Genomic DNA, 20413 nt, shown 5'->3' on the forward strand with positions numbered 1-20413 from the left:
TGAGGACAAAATGACAGTAAAGACATTTACTGGTCTGTACCATGAAGCAATTTTTGAAACTAATGCTGACATAATTTCTTTATGTTGTGTGAGGCAAAAATATCACAACATTCCTTTTTATTCATAGAGTGTCATGTGCATGCAAAGCTGGACAGGTGTGTTGCACTGAAGGGCAGTTATACCAGCTATACAGATTGTACAGAAGCTGGTGTGTTACTCCGAAGTGCAGATATACCAGCTATACAGATACAGAAGCTGGTGTGTTACATAGAAGGCGGCTATACCAGCTATACAGATACAAATTTAGATGAAAAGAACAGTGAACCCACCTGGCCATGGAGATATCGAACAGTCCCAGGAACTGTCCCAGTGCAGTCTGGTACATGATGTTAACCATGGACATCTCCACGATCAGGAAGTACAGGCTGGAGCCGCGGCTCGCGACTGGACGGAACTCCTCTCGGGCGGTGTTAATCTTAATCTCCGTCTCCGCGGCGATGTTCAGCTTCTCGGTGACCTCCTGGGCGGTGACCTTGGTGGTCTGCAGCACCTGGATAAGAGACTCGTCCTCCACCAGGGAGCCCTGTGTGCTGGTCAGGCGGTACAGCAGGTTGTCCTCTAGTTCCTGTAGAACACAACAAAAAGTCCAATTAAAATACAATAAATCACAGTTTATATATGACAGGGTAGAGATTGCATTTGCTCACAGGCCCACAGAAGGCTGGAAAGGAAGTAAGTGGCATAACACAGGTTTTGTCTGTGGTGCTGAAATCTTTGCTGCACATTTCTGAAAGCTGGAAAGCTGGCATAAGTAGTATACAGACTGTTTTTGTCCTTGGTGCTGAAAGTTTTGCTGCACATTTCCAATGACTACATGATTGTATATGTCAAGGTAGAGACTCTCATCTGGTAGAAGAGGGGATTCTACTACTTGTACCTGAACTTGAAGTACTACTTCTAGTTGTTTCAAGGTCAAGTAGTAGGTGATTTTACTGGTGGAGATCTTGATCAGGGTCTCTGTCAAATGAATACAATCTCTGATTTTATGATATTCGCTTAAAAGACTGTCAGAACCTTGCAACTTTGATTCATGTCACTTACAGATCAATACTTTAACAAATGTGGTAGATCTTGACAAAGAAAATGTTTCCCATACCTGCATCTTCCTCTTGTTAGCCGTGACGTCCTCCATGAGTTTTGTGCGTTCCTCCTCCAGCTCTGCCTTCTCTGTGAGGATCACACGCCCCAGCAACTGGTCCTCCAGACCTGGCAAGGGGAGGGGAAACATTTTTAGGCGAGACCAGGAATGTAGCTCAAATGTATCTTTCCGTTTTAGTGTGTTTTTTTTTTAGTATTCTGTGGTTATCTGAAAAAGGGTTGCTAAACTGACTTTATGCTTGGTAAAAAGAAATACATGGGTCAGTGAGGAAATTTCAGTACAAGCTGATTTAATGTGACGAAGAAACTGCAACAAAATCATTATGAAGCAAGTTTAAACTGCGTAAATTGGCAAATTTCGACTGTCAATGGATTGCTCATTCCTTGACAAATTCTGCAGTTGTACAGTCAGTCAGTTATTACTGTAAGTCCAATTACCAACACAGATGAACTTTCAAGAGAAGTGTATAATAGCGCCACAGCAATTGTTCCTTTGGGTTTAAAACATATCTAAAGGTTAAACATACCCTTCATGGTGACAGTGAAGTCAATAATAGAAGTCCTGGCGCTGATCTCGGGTGTGTAGGCAGGGTTAGCCAGCTTAGTGGTGATGTAGAACCGGAAACCATCCATCACATCTACCTCCTTATCTCCCACTTTCACCTAGACAACAACATGTCAATATGCTCAGAATATTGCATATACATATAGCTCACAAGTATCAATCTTTTGAAATGATGTTTTGAATGATCAAAACTAAGAAGACTCAAGCTCATCAAAAATAGTATCGGATCTTTAAAAAATGTGGATAGAAGAATGAAGACAAAACTTTACTGAGATGTGTTTTTCATGTCAGATAATATCTCTTTTATTATCAATATGTATTTGAACATGATCGTTAAGTATAATGTTGGGAATGTATGTACATCCATCATGAAATTATACCATAACACTTGTCCACTAGTCCATAGCACTTGCTATTTCAAATGTTATTCAATCAGAAATCACTCTTAGTGTTGACCATTCTCCATGTTATACTGTACAGTAATTGTTTTTGGAAGCATCCATCTCCCTACAATAACATCCAGGCGCTAACCTTGAGCGTACTGCCCTGTTTGATGAAGTTCTTCTCCAGCACGTTGTCCAGAGCCGGGTCCAGCTCCTCCCCCACATCCTCCAGCAGCAGGGGTCTGCCCAGGGACAGGGAGTCCTCCAGGTGGTTACGGAAGTACTTGTGGTTCAGCGCTGTCACCTGTGAGTAAAGACTCTTGTTAGAGCTGAAGCCTTTCATTGTTTAACTCACGCCTTTTTTGTACACAAGCATGAAGGCAGTAGATAAGCTCTCAAAGAATCAGCAGACATTAAAAAAACATGATGCATTTGTTTATCAGCAAGTCCCACAGGTAGTTACAGAAGTACTTGTGGTTCAGCACTGTGACCTGGAGGTATTAACTATCATTAGAGCTGAAACTTGTCATTGTTTAACTTGTGTCTTTTTGTTTCATCATACAAATTCATGACAGTGGTAGGTAAGCTGCCAAAATGTAGGCGCAGGTAAAAACCTGAAATTACTGGTAAGAAAGCTACATGATTTACCAACTTAATGAAACTTTTACCAAATATTACAGCTTGATGGTTAGTGAATTCTGACATCAATGGGATGATAAAGATGTCAGAAATTTTAGCTCAGTTTTTTTCCATGTTAATTTGGTCAGCTGCACAACACTAGACTTAGTATTTTAAGGAGATGCCATCCCACACACAGCAACTGCATTGACAACAACAGACTCATAGCTACATGTAATAGGAATAAAACTGAATCACAATTGTTTTACCTTGCCTTAAGCGTAGAAACTTTTGCTGTTAATAATTTTGTGTGAACCATATTGTTCCATTTTATCCACTTACCTGCAGCTCATTGTTCTTCTCCTTGTTTTTGATCCAGATCTTTCCTTGTCCTTGTGGATCAATCAGCAGCGGGTAACGAGTTGCCTTGGTGACGATGATGCCGTTCTGGATGGACAGTTCATCATTCGGCAGTCCCTGGGTGGGAACAAAAAGCTCTGGTAAGGATTTGTATATTACATGTATATGCCAGTATCCTATCTTACCATGTATTTTATTCATCGTGTGTTGGTTTGTGTACATGTAACAGCCAGGGCTGAATGATTAGCAGCTGTAATACATGTACATGTTGTCGTCGTCCCCTGACAAAAATTATCTGTATCGTCATCAAATTACATGTAGTCATGTTAAATGTTCACTTCCCTTTGAAGACCTAACTATCTTCAGCTATCAATCTGCCACAAAGAGGGGCCTAGCATGCTGCCTCATGCTACAAAACACTCGGGCAAATTCTATCCCAGCAGTCCACAAAGTGCATTTTAAGGCCTAAGGCCCAGACATGACTTCAGCCTAGCATACCTGCAGGTTCCACTCCCCAATGGTTGCATTGTCCACCAGCATTGTGATCAGGTTCAGGTCATCACTGAAGGGGATGCGCGCCTTCTGCATCTCTTTCTTCCAGTTCCTATTTTAGAAAACACGACAGGGATGGTGATTTTCTTTAAGTCTCTTCTGGTTTTGGATTACTTTGAATCCTTGGCAGGCCTCAGTGTTGTCTCCTTGGGACAGGCACTTACACCTATTGTCTCAGTGAAAATGAGTACAGATAGCATAAAGCTGGAGGTCCTGTGTTTGAGGAGAGCCACACCTCATTTAAGACCCATTGCACTCATCAAAAATAGTAGGGGTCTTCTCAGTGTGGGTGTTTCAAACCCTGCAGTCTGGCATTACTTGGCTTGTACTTACTGTAAAAACTGGTGTGTTATGCCTAAAGGTGGTTTACAGGTTATACAAAATAGGCAAACTTCAACTCACTTCTGCAGCAGAGTCCTGTACTCCTGGTTGAAAGGTCCCGAGTACGACAGGAAACCTGTGGCCAGCAACACATCTCCTACCAGCCTACGAATCTGGTCCTCAAATCTTCTGCTAGCTTCAGTCCAGCGGATCTTCTCTCCGCCCAGACCCTCGATGAGTGTGGTGGCATTGTTCATCTTCCTCCTGCAGGCCTCGGCGTCGTCCATCAGGTCTTGCTTTGTCTTCATGGCAGCGTCGTACTGAGCCTGTACAGCGTCCAGTTCTCTCTGCTTTTCGTCCAGTTGAGCTTGGGCCTGTAGCGCAAGATGCCGGAATAACCATCATCAAGATAGGGGGACTCAATGGAATACTGACAAGAGCCTAAGATTCTATCAAGAACTGTGCCTATTTAGCTCTACGCTTGAATGGATCAGGTACGGGGTTGGATAGTCTCTTTGCATCCAACAAGTTGAACATAGATTTGCTCCAGGTACGGCACTGGATATGTCTGGGCTATCCAGAACAGTGCCTGAGCATGGTTCTAAATTAAGCACGGTTCTGGATACAACAAAGGCCAGCTGCAGTAGTGGCCAATTTCTTGCCATACATACTGAGCTGTGTGAATCATGGACATCATACAGTGCAATGCCGTAGTCTGATAACTCATATAACTCTCAAATATTGCCCCAAACTTACAGCCTCCAGCTCTGCCGTAGCCTTGCCCAGACGTGACTCCTGGATGGCCAGGTTGGCCTTGAGAGGCAGAACCTCCTTGTTGATGGAGAAGAAGTTGACCATGGCAGACGTCCAGGACAGCAGACCGGCGACGTTACCGCACACCTTCTTGGCATTCTCCAGTGTGTAGTCGTCCATCTCCATGTATGGAGCGAGTAGGTCCACTGTTTCATCATTAATGGTGTCCTGGGTGGAGGGAGAAACAGTATTTGCAATCCTTTCAGTCAGTAGTGGACTAGTGTTGGACCTTAAAACAAGGCACATTCTGGACTCTTACAGCAATTAGTCTTGCAAAGCAACATGACAGATTTGTATCATGTTGTAATCAGATTAGAAATAAGTTACCATCTATGAGGTGGTACGTATGACATTAATATTTGTGCTTTGTTCTAATCCATTTCCAATTTCTTGCCATACATACTCTCTGTCAAAATGTTCATGTAAAGTGTTACTGGACCAGCGTGAAAAAGTGACAGACCAGGCACATGTACATTTTAATGGGAAGCCTATATATATCTATTGCTTTCGAATGGGTGACGTGCTTTTAAGCCTACATTTAAATGTCAAACATGAACTATACCGGTATCATGGTACTTGGGGCATTTAATCCATTTACCTTGGGGAACTGCAGCAGGTAGCTGAGGAACTTTGAGTCGTTCATGAGTTTGAGCGACTCGCCCCAGGACGGCTTCATGCAGGGTCGCTCAGGATCCGCGGTGACGGTGTCGATCCTCCGTTGGAAGAGCAGGATCACACAGTCCATGATCCGCATGATCAGGTGAGGAGGCTTGCCCAGCTTACGCACAGTGGCTGGTGGGACAAATAATGTCATGGTCAATTCTGCAATACTGTACAGGCTTTGTAGTATGATGTAGGCACGCAGGATAGAAATTTTCTAAATTCTACTTCAAATATTGTTCAGCTACCTATGTGAAAATGAAAATGACCTTGAAACTCACTGGTTGTGACAGAGAAGACAGGCACTATGGACAGTATATCCAGGTCCCTTTTATCAGGGAATTCCCTTTAGCTCTTTCTGACAGGCACAATGAACAGTGGACCATAGCTTAACATCCCATCCTAAGGACTGCCACCCTTTCCAGTAGTGTGCATGTCGGGTGAGCAACAACAGTTGGGATTCTGTCCCAACCTTTTGGTCCAGAGGCTGAGGATCACTGGACCACTTGAGCACACTGATAAGATGGTAAAGAGAAAGTTAACAGATTCCTACCAATGTCAGCAGGTTTGATGGTCCCCAGAGCAGCCTCAGCCTCCTCCAGGGCGGGTTTGGCGGCCTCCAGCTTCTTCTCTGCCACGGCCTTGTCACGTTCAATCTCATCCACAATAGCCTGGGCCTTATCCTTCACCTTCTGTACCTGAGCCTTCACTTTCTCTGCAGCCTGGGCGCTGACGGTCACCTCAGCGAGCACCTGTCATAGGATGCAGTAATGTCAGAGACTTAACCAAGGTAACAATTACTTTCTCTGCAGCCTGGGTGCTCACAGTCACCTCTGCAAGCACCTGTCATAGGGTGCAGAAACATCAGAGACTTTACCAATGTAAGAAAATAAGTAACTGGATAGATTTTAAAAGCTTGCTTGTCAGGAGTAACAGTTTGCTACATCGACTGTTATCTTGGTATCTCATTACTAATGGAATTGTCTAACCGTCATTGATGTATCAAAGATGTTTGAGTTCAGTTCACTTCTAGTGTTCTTTTCTTTTCCGGTGTTACTGGTTTTCATCTCTTCCATAATTGTAGTGCTCATCAAATCAAGCAATCTGAACTGTAGGACTATCCTCAAGAGAAATACAATGTAATCAGTTTTCTATGGGTAAACGTTTCAACTTCTCTTCTCAACGTATTCAATTTAATCTTTACGTTCTTACCGCATCAGCCTTCTTTGAGGCCACTGCCAGATCCTTTTCTTTCACAGCCAGTTCCTTTGAGAGTTCGTTTACCGATTCTGAAGCCTCCTGCAGTTTCAGCAATCCTGGAGAAAAACAACAGACGGTACGTTAGATTTTCAATTATTACCTGTTTTATGGTAACCCAGTTTGAAAACCGAAAATAATTTCATCAGGTTGGTAAGACTTAAGAGATAGCGGCGAGATGCAGTACTCCAGTCAGAAGCTCTGAAGAAGGTGTCTGACAGACACCAAAACGTCAGCGAGGTGAGATTACTGGTTGTGTAAAAAAAATTCCCCTATCTCTCCAGTTTGAAAAGTTTTGTCCGCTATAAAAGCTATTCCAAAATCGACTTTCAACTGGTCTAAAATCCTAAGCCTTTACCTGTGTTCATCCTCATTGCGAGTGTTTGGATGGTGTCCAGCTTCTGGCTGTAGATGGTCTTGTAGCCATCGATGAAGGACAGGTAGGACTTCGGCGTCACGTGGGTCTGGCGACGGAAACGTTCGAAGTACTGGACGCAGCACTCTGCTACCAGGTCCTGGAAAACTCCCATGGTAGACTGCATGCTCTCCTTAACCTGCACCATGGAGGCAGAGGCAGAATGTAACTGTTACAGCAGGATTGTAATAGTACCATGATGGATAGCACGTTGGTAATACTTATCGTGCCTGTGCGAAATCTGTAAAATTTAATGCATTTCGCATAGCAGAAAATCTTGTATTTGCATATTTAAGGTTGACATCCCGTCTATGGTTTTCAAATGCTGTGTCATTCGTCTGCAACAGGTAAAATTCAGATGCGATGTTGATCATACATCCATACAACCATGAAAAATATATGACTTAACACTACTATTGGATGAAAACGTCACAATGAAGGCTATGGCTTGTCTTTTTAGCCAACCACAGTGTATGGAACGTACCTCTGGTGAGCATTTGACATCGTAGGATGACAGGAAGTGGGTGGACACGGCAATCAGAGCGTCCTTTGGCCACCTGCTGAACCAATCCATCGTGCAGCCTGAAGATGACAAAAAACAGTCACATATTCAAAATAAGTATAGAATAACATCATGATCACTAATGTCTTATTATATTATTGATCATTGAAAGTTACTTGAAGAGTGTTGTTTCAAGATACGTCGATGAAGGTTAGACATCCAGGTAATACGATACGCCTCACTGACGAAAGCTAGTGGATACTAGCTGAAACGTCTGACGTTTTCAAAATCATATCCAGTTGCTTGAGTAACTGCATTTTGGCGAGTGTTGTTTCAATCCTGAAGCTTGAAGCAACATAATGTAACCCAACACCACAGGCTGTCTGTCTACTACAGCACCAGTTACCATGGTGACAGACGTCTGTTCCAGGTCATTAACCTTATGAATTTGGAGAAGAAGTAGTAGAAGAAGAACAGAGCAAAAACAGTACATTTTTTTTCCGTGAATGTAAACATAATAATTATTATAGGTTTCCAACCTACCTGAGATCAGTGCAGGGAATTTGAGCGACCTGTTCCTGAACTTCTCACCGACGGGAGAGAAGCACAGCGCCACGTGGAGGTTGTTGCACACCCGCGACAGGAAGTACTCGTACAGGTTCTCATTGGTCGGTGGTCGCCGTGGATACTCCTTCTTCATCACGCCGATCAGCTCGTTTGTGATCTCGTCGATCTCGTCACGAGCGAACAAGTTGGACACCTGGAATCATAACAGACATTAACTACATGTAGAGAGGTGACATTTGCAAAGCAAGAGCATATTAATGTTCACTTTGACATAGTCTAGCCTCATAAGCTACTACAATATCTCAGTCTGTTGATTCTTACTCAACAACATTGAATACATGAATATACAGTCAAACCTGTACTAGCGGTCACCTTTGTATAGTGGTCACTCGGCCATAGCGGTCAGTTTTTGCCGGTCCCTTGAATTTTTCCCATTGACGTAAGCATTAAGAATCGTGTCTATAGCGGTCACTGTTCAACGCGGTCAGCGGTCACCCCATTCCGGTCCCGCCGGCATGTCAACACCGCCGATAGCGGTCGCGGCTGGCCGTAACCCGCTAAGCACCACGGCCGTAACACCACCCCACCTCGGGCTACGACCGTTATGAGCCTTGTGATAATTTTCCGATCGCTACATTACTAAAATGTGAACTGAAAATTAGACTCCATATGTGTATGAAATAAAGGAAAACTGACTTTTGACACGAAGTTTCTGCGGTCGCGGGTGTCTTTGATATCTGCGTTTTCCCCAACACCAGTGCCGTGCGTGCCGCATGGAGCTTTCAATGGACTCGGCCGCTCGGCGAAGATTACGGCAAATTATCTTTACAAAAAAACTTAAGAATATCCATATTTGGTTTCTTGATTCCTTGAAATGCGTAGATATGTGCATAGCTTCCGTTTTTCATGGGCATAATTAAAGAAATTTGGCTCGAAAATGCGTTTCGTATTTTTCCAAGATGGCGCATGTTGGCTGCAGAGGGAGGTCAATTGGGGTCATCGGAAGACTCCACTGTTATGGAGGTAGATACACCGAGTTTTATTTAACTTCATTAGCGTCAAATGACGTAATTACATTATGAAAACATTTGAAATACATTACTACAATTAATTTTAGATGTAAATTTAACACTGTAGTGGATATTTTAGAAAAGATATAAGTCTGAAAGGAGAAAATTTTCTGTTGGCTACCACATTGGCATAATGGTAGAGGCAGACAACCCACGCGGGGAGAAACCCAAGCCGTAAACAAAGGAGAGTTTTCGCTAAGTTTTCATGTTCAAAAACGACCAAAAACGGAAAGTAACTGGCAACTGACGAACAATTATTTTGCTGTTAACTAAATAGACAGCATCTTGGTACAAAATAACTTATTTACGTGGTTGGAATTCGCTGTGGCGTATGTCGGTCGCGCGAAGCAAGTGTTCACCAAAGAACAAAAACATGGCGATGTCGTTCTCTTCCACTTTTCGACTAACAGTAACAACAACAACTACTAGTAACGTGGCGATTGCGGAGAAACGATGGCGAAAGCGGAAAGACGGACGCCAAACTTATTCCAAAAGGTGGAAGTGATTCGACTGGCAGAGAGAGTGAGAAGAAATCGTCGAAAGCTGAGCTTAGATTAAATGATTTTGCAGTCGATAGAAAATATATTTGTTTGGAGTTGAAAATTTGTTGCTTGATTTGCTTTCTTTTCTTTAGCCACATGTAGTACTAGTATGTACGCAAGAACAGTAAATGACAACCAGTGATTTTGTATGTTTTAAATTATGTGAATGGATTCATTGTCCCAGAATAGATTAACTGAATATGTTGAGTGTATGTATCTTTGATGTCAAGTTAATGCTTCCATGCAATATTTCTGTATTTCTTTTTTTTTCAAGCAAGTACAAAATAAAGTACAACTAAAGCAAAAGAACAACAAATTATTGAACTAACACATGTACATATAAAAGGGGTTTACCTTTGCAAATGTATGTATTCATATGTTTCAGAATAAAGACATCACTGTTGGTACTCAAAGCATGTGTCCCTTTTTTTGGGGGGGGGGGCAACTAACCGGCTGTTTCTCTATAGTGGTCACCTGGCCATAGTGGTCAAATTTGGCCAGTCCCTTGAGTGACCACTATAGGCAGGTTTGACTGTATATGGTGACCAGCCCCTCCAACTTGCTACATAATGAAACCCAATATCATAGGGTGTCTGCTACAGCACCAGTTACACTGATCATACAATGAATAATTGTTGCCTGGTTCTAAGTTACAGATACCTCCCCTTTGCTTTGAACAGTGACACCTTCTCTAACTCTTAATCCACCAATCATTGTCAAGATTCATTTATGAATGAGTCAATCAATCAATTAATCGTCCGCAGGCATGGCATCTGCAGACATGCACAGGTCCCGCCAAGTTGAATCAGTAGGAAAAAATAACAAACTTAATAAGTTACACATACCTCCCCAGAGGCGAGCACGTTGTTCATGTACTCCAAGAAGGCCTCGTCCTTGATCTCGTTATCTGTGAAGACGAAGGTGATGCCCTTCCCCTCCTGCCCGGCCACGCGGTACAGGGTCTTCAGGTCGTCCATCAGGTTAGACACGTTGTAGGACCGAGACAGCGTGATCTGGAAACTCTTGTACCCAGCAATGAACGAAGCCAGCCTGCAAAAGAGAACAAAAAGGTCCTCATTACAATGTGAAAGTGGTACTACAAAGCATCCATCATCATCATATTTCTTGCCACTACCATCTGTCGGCCACCACTGCTTTCCACTCTCTTCTGTGTGGCGATTGTCTTCTTGCTTCCACCTAAGCGAAACCCATCTACATGTACTCTAGGATTGTTTTTTTCCATGTCATTTGTTAACTCCCCCTCCTCCTTTTCCCTCTTGTGGTTATTATGCAGTTCAACAAAGTCATTGCAAATGTTGTATCTACCGATCATGACTTAGGAAAAAGGTTCCAATTACCTGGTCAAGCTCTGTTTGCCAGAACCTCCCACACCGACCAGCAGAACGTTTCCTCGCGGTGTTCGGATGACGCGAGAGATCTTCACCAGATGGGTCATGGCATCCTTGAAGAACACCAGGTCCATCTTCCCGCTGCGTACCGACTCATTATACTGGGCCATGAACATGTTCAGCCTCTCCTGCAGCTGTTCGTATGAATCGATCGGCTCGTAGATCTTTGGAGCGTCGAGGTCAGCGTCATCTGGCTCGTCTCCTGTGGATTGCAGAAGTGACAAAATTTGTTGATTTCAAAAACTGGTTATAATTCTCACAAAGATATTAAAAAATAGGTCTCAGTTTATCGGTTTTCCCGGCTGTTCTGAGCTGGTAAAGGTAGTCCCATAGCCTTTTTTTTTTATGCCGTAGGGACAGTGGGTTGTTGATCCACTGTGTCTAGGGCACAGTATTGGAAGGCAGAGCCCATCCCTCTCCTTCCACCACCTTAAATGTTTTGATAGCTGCCCAAGTCTCTTTTTCCCTCCTCGCTATTTGCAGAGGGGGAAAAAGAGACTCAGCAGCTAAAATAGGTCTGGTAACCAGGCTAAGGATTTTGGAAATTCACAGGTCTGATATTTTACAGTTCTAACTTTGTAGTGAGATTTTATTCCCACCTGTAGCCTCTGGAGCATCCTGCATGAAGTCCATGAAGTACGGTTCTTTCGGGATCAGACCCGCCAGCTCCGGCCCGAGGTCCTCCTCCCCAATTCGCGACACTGCCCGGTCGAACCACTCCACGTCCTGGTGGTTCGTAAACCGGTCCGCGATGACACGGAAGCACTCGTGTTTCCATAGCGACATAATGAGCCCTGTGTCTATGAATGAAAGAATGAATGAACAAATGAACAAACAAACAACCAAACGAATGGTTTATTTGATCAGGTAAAGTATATTTCCGCCATGGGCTGAATTGCATACTTTTTACATTATTTAAAAACTGTTAGCATTAGGCTCTTTAAGTACTAGTTAGCGCAACTCTTATCCTTCCTATTTAACAATATAAAATGAAAGAAACATGCTACCACGTGATTGTTTCCCATATGGGTATAAACTTAAACTTTTCAAGTCTAAGGTCAACAAACATCAATCCTCAATGTCTGTACAGTAACCCAAAACATTTGAAAAGCTCCCATGAGCCTTGTTTTGTGGGGAACATGAAGTAAATTTTAAAAAAAGAGACACTACCTTTGGCCACTTCGTGGATCATGTTGATCATGCCCTGCCAGATGCGGCTCAAGTCACGCAGGTTGAAGATGTAGTGGAACTTGGCCGGGGTCGGCAACATCTTCTGTTTGGTGGCCTGGGGAGAGAAAACATCCAGTGGGATTTTCTTATGGAATAATTCTACATCAAGTCATTGCTACACAAGAAAAACAGATACTCTCATTGACAAGCAACTGGATAGATTTTGACAACTTTCTTTCTTTATTATTTATTTCTTTATCCAGCTTCTCCAAAGCACAACACACAATGGAGGGGGAGACAAAACAGGCAACTGTGCGCCTCTATTTGTTGTCTCCCCCAAAACTGTCTGAAAACTGCCAGATGCTTCAAGTAGCATCCACTACTTTTCGTCAGTGACATTGAGCAGAATGCCCAAACATTTACTGATAAATCCAATGGCAATCATCATGATCACATGTTATGTCATCTTTGATACACTCTGGCACTCTTCTTTAGCAAAACATGAAGAATTCCGAAGATGAGAGAAGTACCAACCTGCCACAGCCGCCTTGTAACAGGCACCAGGTTCTTGACAAGTTCGCAGACTGCCGGACTGAAGCCCCTCTCCGGGCAGTAGTGCCCACAGCCGATGGTTTTGAAGATCTTGTCCATAGAGGCATTGGAGGGCAGGGTGAGGTTGAAGATGCTGAAGCGACGTTTGAGACGCTCGGGGATGTCGTTCCTGCCGCCGCCCGGGTGGATCATGGCGGCGACGAACTGGGTGTCCACGATGTTGGTGAACTCACCTGTGGGAGGAGAGCAGTTCATTTAGTTAATGTATTTCATCAAGATGGCTGGATTCAACTTGTAAAAGTTGATTTCCAAGGAGGCCCAGCATACCAGTTGATGGCTTACATCAACAGGAGTCAAAATTACAATTCTAGCGACATGTTTTCAAGATGCCTTAACCAAGCTATAAGGAGCATAGCATTCACAACATGAATGAATATCCTGTGCATGTCAATGAATTTTAGACATCCAGGTAATGAGATACACATTCAAAAAAACTGTTACTCAAGCAGCTGGATAGATTTTGTTAAGTAACAGTTACTGTTTTCTTGTTAAGATCTTGTCATTTTGCAGCACAATCCAGATTTGTTCTTTTATTACTGTAGCATCAGTGTTTAGATAATGTCACCCATGAGTCAAGCTTATGCCCTGCCTTACCAGGTTTCTCCAGGTTGTAGAAGCCGTTCCACTCCATGAGCTGCCGCACAATCTCGTTAGTGATCTGGTCTCCCCACTCGTTAATTAGCGGCATGTTCACATCATCAACAAACACTGTCATCTTCTTGCCTGAACAAACATAATGTATGTGTTTAGATTTACTTCATTATCATATAATTATATGTAGTACTAACATCACATGTATTTCACTCTCACTATCCGGTTTAACTAGTGTTTCCACTCTCCCAGCTTGCATGTCAATGCTGAGGCTTGATGGCAGCCTTCCATCTGCCTCTTTGCTGTGGATTCATGCTATGTACATGTAAGTTGAAGTTTTTAGCCTTCCACATTTGGTGTAATGATCTGCCATTCCTCAGAGGTGGCCATACTATCGTAGTCAAGATGCAAGACTGTACATTTACCAACAAACCTTCAACAAGCATACAATGGTCATTTTAAAAAGTGTCACAACTTTTGGGTTAGTAGCAAAAGGATGGGAACAACTACATGTAGAATCACTCACCAGCAGGTGGTCCGTATGTTGTTCCCATCCGTTTGTCCACGTAACTCTCGATGGTTCGCTGGAACATCAGCGGTGTGGTGGCAGACGAGAAGTTCAGACTCTTGTACATGTGCTGCTCTGGGTTGTAGCGCGAGCAGTAACCCTGGAGGGGGGAAATGTTGTGGATCATTTTCTGAACTCATCTTCTTTGATTAGCTTAGCCTTTTCCTACAATGCTGAACCCCACGCAAACAGACACCTGTCCTTGGTGCTGAACTGATTGTTCTTACCAATAGCCATTCTTGTCATATACACACACACTGATATACCTATCCTTAGTGCTGACCCCCATTCACATATATGCAAACAAAGCTGGCCCTGGTGCTGAACATCATCCACACACAAACATTCCTGCTGCACACAAAAATACCTTTCCTTGGTGTTGGAATACCATTTATACACAGGCACACCTGTCCTTGGTACTGAACACCATCCACATGGGCAAACATACCTGTCCTTGGTGCTGAACACCATCCATAAACGGGCAAACACACCTGTCCTTAGTGCTAAACCCTGGAATGTTCTTGCATTGACCAACAGCCATTTCCTATTCCCTTCAATCTTATATGTCTTTTTAAAAAAGTATGCTCCTACCTTGATGATGACAGTTTTGGCCGTTCCCTGTTCACCGATCAGCAGGACAGGTTTGCCCAGCTTCATGATGGTGTCCATGAGGAAGTCTGACCTCACGTTGTCCACGTTAGGCACCAGGATGGACTGGTACTCTGGGGTGGAGTCTTTGGGATAGATGTACCTGCACAGGATTTACATACATAAGGTTTGTACATGTTGTTGTATGGGAAGAATTAGACAAGAACATGCAAGCACCAAATCATGGTTAAGTTTTGTATATAATCAAATGCCAGAGAAAAGGTGAGATTCTTGTGGAATCTTATTCAAGAGAGTTGAATTCTACATTTGCTTGTGATCATACCATCAATTCAAAACTAGCACCTGTGTTGATGCAGACAGTAATGAATTAGATATACATTAAGACTACCCATTTGTGTGCATGTGTTGTTTCCACACACTGGGTGACAACACTGTGCATATTACACAGACATTTATCCCTATATATCTGCATGTTAAGTGGAGATACTTTGATTATTATAATCTTCATTGATTATAAACACACAAATGTGGTAGTGCCATGTGTCGTAGTCAGGCAGGCAACAGCCTAAACTTACGAAATCCTGTCGTCCAGACATCACAAAATGAAGAAAAACCGTTAACACAGATACACAAGGCATTCAAAAACTTTTGGAAAATTGTTTAAGCATAGACAAAACATGTCTTTTTGAAACAAGTCAAAACTAACAGAAAACTAAGGTGCCAACTTCTGTAGATAACTTATAATGCATTTTTTCTCAAACATATGTGTAGTAAATATCCAAGTTGAACACTCTTTTTGGGTACTTTTGAATAGGAGACTACTGTACATGTAAGTACATCTGTACAATTTAACAGAATCTTGTGTCAGGCATATTAAAGATAAAAAATTTAGTGAAGAAAATTGAGAAAATCAGTCATTTAGGCAAAATATGATACAATTATAACATTTTTTAGATATAAATCCTCATCAAGGAGGTGAACAGTCATTATTTGTGGTGCAAGTGGTGAAATGTTGAACGTTAGATGTACTCACTCTTCCACACGGTTAGACCAGTGCTCCCACTCTCCGTCATCTTTCACCACGTACTCAAAGATGGTCTCCTGTTTGCTCTTGTCCACAGGTGGCAGGTTCAGACCACCCCCATTATCTACAATAAACTGTTCCAGCTAAAAGGAAACAAAGAATGTTGATTGATACACTGAGCTTAAACTTGGGACTTGGGACATCAGCCATCCTTCTGGTGTATGAAGCCAATGTGGAATGTGTCAGCTTCAACACATTAAGAACTAGGAAACAACATTAAAGTTGTTGGTCTTCAATTGCTACTACATTCTGATGAGCACTAGTGCAACAGAACAATATCTTAAGACAGTGTAGAACACAGATCAATTGTGGTCATGCAAGAAGCACTGAATCCTGTTGCTCTACCATCATTCAATTGTTTGGAGTCAAAAATGTTCAACAACTGATGAAAAAAATCACACATATGTCAACTATTTTTCTTGTACAGGCAAAGATGGTCTCCTGTTGCCTTGGCTTAATGCTAGTGATAATGCAATGTTCTCCCTAATAATGTCTTTGTATATGTGACCAAGCCTAACAATTAGGATCTAGGGCAGCAACTAGCCTGTCATGCTTAGAGATACTACAAACTACAGTAACTATATCTTTCACATTACCTTCTCCCTGTCGTCCAGCTCCAGCAGTGATCCCAGTGACCACATGAGGGTGAAGACAAAGATCCTCTCCAGCATGATCTGGCTGGGTGGGTGGTCAGGACCTGGAATCAGCCCCTCCAGTAGGTCGATGGCCTGTTTGATGTAGTTACACTCCAGAACCTTCATCTTAGCCTAGGAACATCAGGGAAAAGTCAGTCAGTAGTAAAGTGAGACAGACTACAATATACTTGAGTGTATTAATGGCGCAGACCCCAGTTCTTATGCAACTGGGGTCTGCAGTATGTTTTATCTCAGTCAATTTTCTCAAAAGTTACAGACATTGAAGAAAGAAAACTCAGTTGGTATCATGCAACTGTAGCTGAATGGATATGCTCCCATCCCATGTACTGGTATTTTAGCTTACGAATTATTCCCTGGAAAAGATGGTCCATCAACCTGAGAATTCACAGACCTAGACTCAGTCTTGAGACTTAAGAATTTGCAGCCTCGAATGGAAACCCAAAATAAACTCCAGCAGGCCCCATGAACCCATTGCTAGGAGTTGATAAATGGCTTTTGGTAATTACTGTAACATTAAACAGACCATTTGAGCTACATGTACATATACTTACATGCAGGTCCTGATTGACATATTGGTACATCTCTGATACTGACACTGAACTGATACTGCTATACTTACATGCAGGCCCTGATTGACATATTGGTACATCTGTGATACTGATACTGAACAGATACTGCTATACTTACATGCAGGTCCTGGTTGACATATCGGTACAGCTCTGTGAAGATTCCCTCGAACAGCGTCATGAGGATGTCTTGCTGTTGCTGCGGCCGCTTGTTGAGCCAGCCCTGCAGGATGGGCTTCCAGTCCAGCGCCGAGCTCGACATGTACACCATGCCGTTACGCGACACCGTGGCTGGGGACGCGTTGTCAATGTTGTGCACCTGGAAACAAAGAAAAGATGATTTTTTCAACATGAAAGGTAACATTTGCAAAGCAAAAGCATAATGTTTACCTTCATATGGGGATGAAGAAACTACTTATTCTTCCTCAAACACATTTTATATATTAACGTTATACATGTATGGTGAACAGCCCCTCCAGCTCTGTTCTGCCACTTGCTACACAATGTAACCCAACACTACAGGGTGTCTGCTACAGTACCAGTTACCTTTCCTTCTGTTATAGGTCAACATAACAAAAGTCCTCCAAACAGCTAATTGAAAGGCAAAATCAGCTTCACATAATATGCAGAACTTTATTAAAAACATGTTTAAAAGCTGGTTGTAACAACTTCTTAACATACTGAGTTAGCAGTTTGCAATCTAAAGGTTGCACACCCACCTCAAAGACGATTTTGCAGTTCGGTGCCATTCTGATCCGATCTCCGTTGGCCAGAGTCAGTGTCTTACTGTCATCCAGCACACTGGAGACAAAGGGTGAAATCAACATTAAGTACAACCAATGCAAAAGGTACAGCTTACTCCCCAGAATTCTACACATTGTCAACAGCTACAACTAACTCAGTACCAAGGACAGACACCACAAATTTTGCTAGGTTGTTCAACTTCATGTTCTTTAACGATTTTTGTGCTTCACTTCTTTATTTAGAAGAAGCTCTTTAACAATAATTTTTATCTAACATTAGGTCACCAACTCCAAGTAAAACATTATGCTCTAAGATTAGTTTTTTCCACTACAAAACATTTAGGTTTATATGTTCAGCTCAGAATACCTGTTGAGATTCTCAATCCAGATGGCGTCCACAGGTCCATCCAGGACAATCCAGGTGTTGTCTGTCTTCTTCACCTTCAGAGACTTTCTCCACAGGGTGGAGAAGATGCCGTCTGTCCAGTCATTTGTGGCCACGTCCAGGGTACCGAACATCTGAGACGCCGTGATAGCCTTGGGGTTCATCCTCATCTCCCTGTAGACAGCAGGTGAGAGGTTTTACTCTTTTTTTTCCCTAGAACTATCATTCCGTGGAACTTGCTGCCAGAAGTACAGTTGAAACATCATCACTAGATGGCTTTAAACAATGTTTAGAGTTTGAGGCTAGGTGTAAAAAGTAGTTCAGTGTAATATAGCCAGCTGCCACCTTGTCCATTGCCTGCGAAGCTGGTGTGTTGTGCATGGGAGCAGTTTTGCTGTCTATACAGATACAGATTCAGCAATACAGAAAGGGAGATGTGTTTCACTTGGGAGGAAGAGAGAAGGAAAGCCCTGGACAGAAGAGAGTGGAAAGCAGTGGTGGGTTGCATCGTTGACAGATTGGAGCAGTGACAAAGATGATCAATGAAAGGTGAGTACCATAACTTCTACTGTCCTTTTACAGTCAAGACTCAACTTGGCAGGTGCTGATGCCCTTTGGATAGGCACTTAACACCCACTTGACTCAGGTGAAAATGAGTATTTGTACCTTGTAAATGTAATTATTTTTGGTTTGGGTATCCCTTCCGCGGGGCTGTCAAAACAGAGATCCCACATTTGAGGAGAGCAGAAAGCAAGGACACAAATATAACAATATATAAAGATATATATAATATATAATAAAAGTACAATACATTAAAATGTCAATACAACAAGACAATAGAAATCTAAATTGGATGACAGATATCAGTCAAAAGGAGACCAGATGAGTTGGCGTACATCAAAATATTTTTCTGAAAGCTTTCAACAACGTACAAAGGGAAAGCCTGTGAAAAATTCTGAAGGAGCATATGGTATTCCATATGTATAGATGAAGATTGCTGTAAAGGGATTACAAGTATCAAGTTTTTTTATCATGTGGTAATATAAACAATAGCCTGGGTTGTAACACTCCTGGCTATTAAATCACTGGTTACCACAGCTGCAAAGTTCTAGCTTCATGCAGATGTCCTGGCAGTGGAAAGAAGATGCCATCTGCAATGTACTCTTGTTTTGACTGGAGGTTGTTGTCAGTGATCAGGCCGACCATGTTGTCTTGGAGACAATGTTCCAGATGTGTACTGCAATATACATTTAGTTAATGTAAACAATTTTCCTTACTTGTGAGGAGCACCACAGTCAGACATGGCCTTCATGAGGACGTGGATACAGTTGGTCTTGCCTGTTCCGCTGGGCCCGAGGGTCATGAACCCGTGGCGCACACGCTGGGTCTCGTACAGCTGGATCAGTTTCAGCACCCACGGGGCATGGTGAACCAGCCCAGCCTCCTCAGTCTGTACAGAACAAAGTATATGTATGGTGAATATAGAATATTACCAAGTGTATTCCGTATCACCCGAGGCAACAGCCTGACCACAGGGGCTATAACATCAGCCTGATGGCAGATATTATACCCAGTCAAGAAAACACACATTTCAATGCAAAATGTGTCAAAAGTTGAGAAAATCTGATGTACCTAAACAAAAAAAAAGCTATAACAAACAACACCCATTCAAAAGTCCGAATCTGGTATTCAAATTTTGGCACAGACGGTGCACACGAAATGCGTTCAAATCATTCTGTTGAATGTTTGAAAGCCCATGTGATATATATTTTGAACCCTGTGGTGAGAAGTACTAAAAATATATTACTTGTTTTCATCATCAAGACCTCCCCTTACCTGGTGCTGAATGGCAGCCTCTATATCCGGGTAGCCAGCCTTGTCCAGGGTGATCCCGGGGAACAGATCCTCGATCAGACTCAGGAAAAGTGGCTCATCCTCGTCCACCAGTTTGGACAGGTTCATGTCACGCAGAATCCGCATCACCGTCACCACCTCGCTGTCCTGAGGGTTGGAGCGCTTGAAGCCTCCCATGGTCCGCAGCACTGACAGGATGTTACGCAGACCGAAATCGTAGTGAACCTGGATGCAGAGGAAGACATTTTTGTAATTAAGTCTATACTGTTAAAGAATTGAAGTGATTGATCAGTTCGGCTCACTGAAGAGCTTCTCTTCCACTGGTCATGACACAGAAGACAGGTGCTATAGTATGCACATTATTTACAGGTTCATTGTACCAG

General features: G+C 42.7%; 1 protein-coding gene across 1 annotated transcript in view; it reads right to left on the reverse strand.

The window, feature by feature from the left end:
- Positions 1-20413, reverse strand: part of LOC109488027 (dynein heavy chain 5, axonemal-like) — a 75238-nt gene that overhangs the window by 9472 nt on the left and 45353 nt on the right. Inside the window, 29 exon segments of the mRNA XM_019792168.1 lie at positions 330-625; positions 1157-1266; positions 1686-1821; positions 2255-2410; positions 3067-3201; positions 3583-3688; positions 4039-4331; positions 4714-4938; positions 5369-5562; positions 5984-6182; positions 6643-6746; positions 7046-7241; positions 7587-7684; positions 8148-8364; positions 10629-10833; positions 11142-11394; positions 11792-11992; positions 12363-12477; positions 12897-13147; positions 13569-13697; positions 14092-14233; positions 14725-14884; positions 15776-15909; positions 16423-16593; positions 17170-17367; positions 17768-17849; positions 18159-18350; positions 19454-19626; positions 20013-20255. Of these exon segments, the coding sequence (XP_019647727.1) occupies positions 330-625; positions 1157-1266; positions 1686-1821; positions 2255-2410; positions 3067-3201; positions 3583-3688; positions 4039-4331; positions 4714-4938; positions 5369-5562; positions 5984-6182; positions 6643-6746; positions 7046-7241; positions 7587-7684; positions 8148-8364; positions 10629-10833; positions 11142-11394; positions 11792-11992; positions 12363-12477; positions 12897-13147; positions 13569-13697; positions 14092-14233; positions 14725-14884; positions 15776-15909; positions 16423-16593; positions 17170-17367; positions 17768-17849; positions 18159-18350; positions 19454-19626; positions 20013-20255 (5114 nt within the window).

This window comes from Branchiostoma belcheri, unplaced genomic scaffold (assembly GCF_001625305.1).
Source record: "Branchiostoma belcheri isolate BF01 breed outbred unplaced genomic scaffold, Haploidv18h27 scaffold91, whole genome shotgun sequence".
Lineage (NCBI taxonomy): Eukaryota > Metazoa > Chordata > Leptocardii > Amphioxiformes > Branchiostomatidae > Branchiostoma > Branchiostoma belcheri.